Source organism: Sinocyclocheilus rhinocerous, unplaced genomic scaffold, assembly GCF_001515625.1.
Source record: "Sinocyclocheilus rhinocerous isolate Xijiao unplaced genomic scaffold, SAMN03320098_v1.1 scaffold364, whole genome shotgun sequence".
Taxonomy (NCBI): Eukaryota; Metazoa; Chordata; class Actinopteri; order Cypriniformes; family Cyprinidae; genus Sinocyclocheilus; species Sinocyclocheilus rhinocerous.
This window is the reverse complement of record NW_015659024.1, coordinates 405821-413898: the sequence shown is the minus strand read 5'-3', so window position 1 is coordinate 413898 and position 8078 is coordinate 405821. Positions and strand designations below refer to the sequence as shown.

The 8078-nt window shown below is 35.3% G+C and overlaps 1 protein-coding gene across 1 annotated transcript; it reads left to right on the top strand.

The window, feature by feature from the left end:
* The first annotated feature begins 1885 nt into the window (after positions 1–1885).
* LOC107723261 (syntaxin-binding protein 6-like) lies at positions 1886–7819 on the top strand. Its single transcript, XM_016531828.1, has 5 exons — positions 1886–2008; positions 2815–2976; positions 3067–3232; positions 6459–6616; positions 7403–7819. The coding sequence occupies exons 1-5, from the start codon at positions 1886–1888 to the stop codon at positions 7424–7426; spliced, it is 633 nt and encodes a 210-aa protein (XP_016387314.1). The 3' UTR covers positions 7427–7819.
* Positions 7820–8078: the final 259 nt, after the last annotated feature.

Here is an 8078-nt window from a genome sequence, read left to right as displayed (position 1 = left end):
GACCCTTAAGAAACTTTAATTAATGCTGTCACATAACAAATCTGTTTCAAAGAGAAAATTAAATGAATTGCTCATTACAACATTGAAATAAAAATGTAAAGCCTGTACAAATATTAGAAATCGTGAATATAAATAGCCTAATTAGAAATCATGTAAAGAATTCAAATAAAATATAAACCGTGCACATTTCATTTATCTATTATAACATTCATGTAGTTTTGTTCGCTTGGCTGTTTCCTTATAAAGGTTCAGAAATTTGTTAAGTTTTTCGTCAGGTGGCGTTTTTAATTATATGATGTCATTACGTTGCTGTCTCGCCGCCAGCCAATCGCTGCATTGCTGATCGTGGTTTCGAGTATCGATACATCTGCCCTTTACGGGGAACACGAGAATGCGCAGTAATCTTAGACAACTTAATCCAGATATTTTAATCAAATCCGCAAATTCGTTTGAAGAACCAAATTAGCCAGAGATCAGTTATCAGGATTAGAAGATCTGATATCTTTCAAATCATCTCAGTTGTGTTAAGCGAGGTACGAAGAATGGGCCCCAGGAGCCCCAGCGTGCCCTTTCTGTTTCCGTTCAGAGCGAGTCTAAAACACACCCAGAGCATCATTCCAAGCCCACAGAGTGAGTCTGCTTCATAATGGGGCACTCAGCGTGCATGATCACATGGCTCTAGGTATCAAAAGAGCCCTGGGGAGTTTTAAAACACATTTTGGGTTCGTTGAGGGGGAAACCCACTGAAAAGCATTTAATAGTAGCCTTCTGGAAAGCATCTACTGCCGAGTAGAATGTTTCGCTTTCTAAAGGCCTGTTGACACCAAGAATTAAAAGCATCACAAATTAAAGATCTATTCACTAAGAGAGAAATGAAAAGGCACTCTGGTTAGTCGTGTGCATTATTTCTGTACAGACACTCTCTTACTTTAACATTTCACTTACTTTAACATTTCACTTACTTTAACATTTCACTTACTTTAACATTTCACTTACTTTAACATTTCACTTACTTTAACATTTCACTTACTTTAACAGTGGCGCACAACAGCTTGAACATCAGCTGGTATTTTGGTCGCAGCATTATTTTTATAAAATGAAGGGGAAAACCTCATTCTAATTAATTGAACAATCTCATCTTATGTGTTTTGTCTTTGCCTATGCACACTACTGTATATATTTGGTGCCATTTTTGTCCAGTTTATCTATTTAAAGCAAAAGTTCACCCAAAAAGGAAAGTCTGTCATCATATACTGTATATTCATCATCATGGCTTTATTCTCTCTTTGCATAAGCAAAAGCATAAGCATGTTGAATCTGTATAGAGGTGGATTCATAAGTCATATTTACAAAAGGTGTTGGACATCATATGCAGTAGTGAACGTCTCATTGCATTGTGTCCAGTGATTGTGATGAAATGCGATTGTAGAATCACCTCTGCATTTGTTAGTCTGGGCATCATTAACTTGGACGGACTCATATTGTCAGTCTATAGAGTTTCGTTTTCTTGTTTTCTAGGGATGTGCCACTAACAATAGATGAATCATGATACCTCAGTCACGATATGATGCATATTGCAATTTATATTGTGCATACGTTGCCAGAGTTTTTGTTTGTTTCTTCTTGATGATTTAATAACAGATAGGGCACTTTGTATTTGTGCAACTATGCTACAGTAACATTCACCTTAAAAAAGCACGGCTCTTTGGAGAGTTAACATTATTGCACAATAGATTATTCGAGATATTGAGTGCATCCAGATATTTCTACAGACACACACCCCTGAACTACTGTGCAGTGTTGAGTTTCATGAAGCACCAGATCAGAATGATCTCAAACGTCGCAGGGCGATGGATCAGAGACCCTGACACCAGTGACCTCACAGATGGAGGGAGTGAGAGGGGGGAAAAGGGAGTGTTGTACACAGAGGCCTGAACAAACAACCGAGGATCAGAAATTCCTCAAACAGTGCGCCGTGGGCCGAATGTTCTCGCTCCAACAGAGCCGGGTGTGGTGGGATCTGTAAACACTGCTCTTTGATACGGGCTGATAGAGCTTCATATTACAGTACCACCACACCACTGTAACCCAGATGACATCCAGAGTATTGTTTGTTTATTATGTTGAAAAATGTGTATACAGACTACTGGTTAAAAGTTTTGAATAAGTGTGATTTTTTTTAAAAATGTTTTTTTAATGTCTTGGAAAAAAATAGTTTATGCTTACCAAGGCTTTTATTTGATGAAAAATACAGTAAAAACAGTAATATTTTGAAATATTATTACAATTTCAAATAACTGTTTTCTATGTGAATATTTTGTAAACTGTAATTTATTTCTGTGATGCAAAGCTGTATTTTCAGCATCATTACACCAGTCTTCAATGTCACATGATCTTTCAGAAATCATTCTAATATGCTGATGCTCAGTTATTGTCAATTATTAGTGCTCACTTATTAACAATGGTTCTTATTATTATCATTGTTAAAAACAGTTCAATGTTATAAACAATATAAATGTCTTTACTCTCACATTTAATCAAATTAAGCAAGTGTCCTTGCTGAATAAAAACATTACATTATTATATATATATATTTTTTAAATTGTACTTACCCCAAACTTTTGAATGATAGTATTTCATTATTTCCACAAAAATATTAAACAGCACAACATTGCTAATAGTGAGAAATGTTTCTTGAGCAGCAAATCAGCATATTAGAATGATTTCTGAAGAATCGTGTGACACTGAAGACTGGAGTAATGATGCTGAAAATTCAGCTTTTACAGTATATTCACAGTAATTATTTCAAACCAGTATTTTAAACCTATTTTCCTTTTCGTTTCAGTGACCAATAAGAAACCAGCACAGGTTTTCCTCACGAAGGTGAAGCAGTTTGAAGGCTCCTCGTCTTTCGTCAGGAGATCACAGTGGTCCATCAGTCAGCTGCGGCAGGTCAACGGCATCGACTCCGTCCGAGTGAGTAGATGGGCTCTTGCTCCTTCAGATGCTGTGTTCTGTTGGATGGCATTAATCTTTGACTGCTTCTCGTCATCCTAAAATGTTCAGGATTGCCCAGAGTTTGACTTGATATTTGAGAACGGATCCGACCAGTGGACTGCGGGTTCAGCTGGAGAGAAGTGTGTGTTTGTCCAGGTCCTGCATCACACATGTCAGCGGTTCATCCCCGAAAGAAAACCAGAGTTCATCAACTGCCCCTCCAAACTGCTGGGAGGTGAGACGGTCCCGTTCAAGCTTACCGTGCACCCTCTCTTTCACTATACACTACATGTTTTGTTTTTTTTAAATAATGGGGCACAACATGTTTTGAAGGAAGAAGGATTAAATTATTGTTGTTGTCAAAGACGTTATATGTGCAATTTACTTTGTAGTATATTTTTGATAATACCTAAAAAAAATATCCCATTCACACGAATGAATGAATGAAGGTCTATTATATGCATTTGGCTCATAATTTTATATAGTGGCTTATTGTACTATTATTGCACTACTATACTGTAGTAACAAAAACATAACTTTTAAAAATGTTGCTTTCTGTTTTCTTGTTTTGATGTTCGATTATTGCTAGAAAATAATGTAATCATATAAATCTGGTTTTCAAGCTATATTAAAGGTCGGAAATTTTGGTAACATATTGCGAAATAAAACCACTCATATAATATTTTTCCTAGTTGCGAGCAAACTGTTTGTGTAAAGTTCTTTATTATTCCACTGTATTGTCTGCAGGACAGCAACTTTGTGTAGTTCCTCTAATCATGAAAAGTTACTTTTAGTTTTCTGTGTCTTTGATGTTTATAGCTTATATCCTAAGGACATGATTAATGGAGGCTTTTCTTTTACTATAATTACCCTCATACTCACTTTATTTCAGATACTTTCTATTTGTTGACATATTATTGGATGTAATTTAGAGGTGTAACAATACATTAATTTTCTGAATGCAACCCTGCTTATGCAACTACATTAATCTTTACATATGACTTTTAAATAATCAGTTGTGTTAGTCAGTAATCAATTTAAAATGCCAAAAGATTCTCATTTTAAGTAGCTAATAATAATAGCTTTAAAGGTCCCATATTTTACAGCTTTCTGGAGTTTTATTTGAGGTTTTGATGTCCTTAAGAATATATATTTGCGGTATAAGTACCAAAAAACTTATATGGTAGTTACATAGCACCTAGACCTCAGTTATCATGAAAAAAGCCAGGACATTTTTTTTTGTTTGTTTTGACAATATGGGACCTTTAAATAAATTAGTTTACATTAGGTGCTATACAGGATTGCACCTGTTTTTTTCTTCTGCCGCTCTCTTTGTAAAAAAACTTTTTTTAAGGCACGGGCATTGATGTGAGTTATATCTGTAGATTATTCACATATTTGTTTAATCAGAACATGCTCTGCATTGCAGCAGCACCGATGCGAGCGCAGACAGTTCACGTTTGTATGCTACAATTAAAGTGTTGGTATGTCGAGGAAGGTGCTGATGCTATTTTAACTGTATCCTGGGGGAAGAAGCTCCCTCCTTCTCGTCCCAGCTGCCACTTATTCCTCCCACTTAATAAATAACAGCTTTTAGTGTTGCTTGTCTTTATTCTTTTAGTGGCAGTCTGACTCAGCGACAGGGCGGACTGTGTTATTGTGGGAAGTAGAGTCTCGGTTCCTGCGGGTCAGATGCCTGGTTCTGTTGCCTGGCAGGACTCCGTGACGCTGAGCAAACATGAATACACCTGATTGTGAGCTTAAAGAGATATAATGCTTAAAATGGTATATAATGGTTGTTAGTCACAATCTAGCTCATATTTTCAATCATTTCTTACAAGGATTTTATTTCCTAACCTTTAACATCCATGGAACTTTTCCATTGAACAAAAGGTTCTTTATAGTGGGAAAACATTCTTTAGATTATTCAAATGTTCTTTACACTAAGAAGCAAAAATCATTCTTTTAAGAACGGATCGTTGAAAGGCTCTGTGGGGAAACAAAAATGTATTTATTAATGTTTAAAAATTTGAAATAAAATGTTTAATTAAATTTTTTTTTTTTAAGTTCATGTTTATTTTATTCCAAGCAATGAACATGTTTTTATGGTTTATGAAGTCATTTCAAAGTTGAAATGTAACACTTTAAATGATCGGTCACATGATCCTACAACATATTAATGCATGGGCATATGACAACAGTTTTAGCATATGTCAACACTCGTCACTCAGTAGTTAATGATAAGGTTAATAAGGTTGTGAAAGCGAGGAGATCGCTCATGTGCGGCTGAAGAAGACCGAGTCTCTCTGGCCCCTCCGGTCTAAGTCTCACACCCGTGCAAAACAAATAGCATGAAGCTGCTCAGGTGTGGGACGCAAACCGTGGGGATTCCTGTCACTGCTGGATCAGCTTCATTCTCAAAACGCCATGGACAGACGCTGGATGGAATAAATGACATGTTGTGCTCAAATGGGCATTTGAACAGTTCAGCACATCTTGTAATGGAAAATCTTGTGCCACCATGATTTTTCCACCATTATGATGTGATTTTCAGGATCATTTCTGTCTGCGTGATTTTTAGCTTGACATTGTGCTGTAGCTCTCTTGAAAGCTCTCAAGATTGATATTTTGTCAGTAAAAGTGACTGCCTACTGCATTTGTCAGTGGTAATGCACCGATTTGTGTCTATCTCTGTAATGTTAAGTGCACCTGTACTGTACTTAAAATCTTAAAAAGTATATTTAAAAAAGTTTTTTGCAGATATTAAAGATTTCATAATTTCAATGAAATAAAAGGCCACTTAAGCTTTAAAGTGTTTACAGAGAGACAGTCCCATGACTGTTTCTTAACACACTTAAGTACACTTTTAAAAAGTGCACTTTGTCATAATTGCCAAATTAAAAGTTTTACTTTAAAGTACATTTCAAGCCATGTTTTATTGGTGTTGACTAACATACTAACTTTAGCTATAGTGTGTTATTCGATATTGCATTTAAAGTTAATATATTTTAAATGTACTAAAGTGGCAACTACATTAACTTCATCAAAGCAACTTCGTGTAATTATGAATATAGTTAAATACATAAAGGTTTCAATAGAAATGCCATTAAATTATATTTTTAGTTTGCCATAAATGCTTGTCAGTTCATTCAGCAGTAACTTTAACCATATTTCAAAGACAATGGGTGTAATTATGAAATATTAAAGTCCTACTTAAGTGGATCAAAAAGCACTCTAAAGTTCAACTCAGTACATTTAATATAAATGTAAACTATAATACATTTTCATTTAATTGTAAATAACATGCAGTTAAGCCTCCAAAAAAAATTGCTTTCAGTTCACACTTAAGTATATTTAAGTATATTATTTCCGTAATAAGTGTACTTCTTTTTCACAAGGCATTGTGTGGAGGTGCTTTCCTCACGCCGTCTCTCTCTCTCTGTGTGTGTGTGTGTGTGTAGGTAACAGCATCCTGCACGAGGCAGCAGACAGTGTGAGCAGCGCGGTGCAGAAGGCCAGTCAGGCGCTGAACGAGCGCGGCGAGAGACTGGGACGCGTGGAGGAGAAGACGGGCGAGATGATGAACAGCGCCCAGCATTTTGCCGACACTGCACACAAGGTAAAGCGTGCCGCATGTCTGTCTTTACTGTTTGCCAGTTTCTGCAGATTTTACTCCAGTGAAAAAGCATTTGTGTTGCTCTGCTGCCTTCATGTGGCGACTGCATGAAAGAGACACCTTGTTCAACACTTTGGGCTCAGTAGGATTTTTTAAAATGTTTTTGAATATTTTTTTTTTATGTTTTTAAAGTCTTTTCTGCTCACCAAGGCTGTATTTATTTGCTCATAAATACAGTAAAAACAGTAATATTGTGAAATGTTATTATAGTGTTAAATAACTATTTTCTTTGTGAATCTCTGTTAAACTGTAATTTATTTCTGTGATCAAAGTTATATTTTCAGCATCATTACTCCAGTCTTCAGTGTCACATGATCTTCAGAAATCATTCTAATATTCTGATGTGCTGCTCAAGAAACATTTCTGATTATTATCAGTGTTGAAAACAGATGTGCAGATTAATATTTTTGTGAAAACCTAAAAAAAATTTTTTTTCCAGGACATTATAAATAATATAACATTGAAAGCATAACATTATAATGTTTTAATTGTAATGTAATGTTAACATTAATATGTTTTTACTGTCACTTTTGATCAATTAAATGCATCCTTGTTGAATAAAAGTATTGAAAAGTATTAAAAGTATTTTATAAAATACTTTTGAAACGTAGTTGACAAGCATGCAAGGGACAGGAGATTATGTAGCGATGTTTTTTAGACATTTTGTGCTGTGTTTGTACAGTGGATTAGCAGTTTGATGATTAACAGTCTCTCTCTCTCTCTCTTCAGCTTGCCATGAAGCACAAGTGTTAAGCCTTTGCCGTATTTTTGGAGAATCTGGTACAAATTCCTCACCCCTGCTCAACTTCTGCTATCAGAGAGCGTTACGGGACGTGCATGAAGTATCATATGAAGGACAGTGTGTATCAACATGGCTGTAGCCTTGAAAAGATCATGCCTCCTCTACACATGGATAGTATTTGTGGTCATTGTAAGCTTAAACAAAGCCTTATTTCTGTGTCCTCACTCTATGACAGACCTGTATTATCATTTTAAATTCCTAAAAAAGATGTAAAATAGTTCCAAGGTTCAAAAGCCTGCTGATAGATTCTAGATTGTTTTAGCCTAATGAGTGTTTGATAAGTGCCATCATAAAAGAACTTTAGTGAAATTTTAAGAAATATGTTTTTTTTGTAAAAATCCAAGGGTTTAGTGTAAAAAAAAAATCTCTAAACTTGTTATTTTTTGACATCATTTTGTTTCTTCATGTCACCATGTGCAAAAAAAGGGAGATTTTTGCAATTATTTTGCAGATTTTTTTTGTTTTGTTTACTAAAATAAAGTTCTAAAAGGCTCATTTTAATGGTGCAGTGACACACATTTTAAATAATATAGCTTATCTTAAATTTTACTGATGCGTAGAAAAATCTACAGAACTGTCCTGAGAAAAGACAAGATTCACATG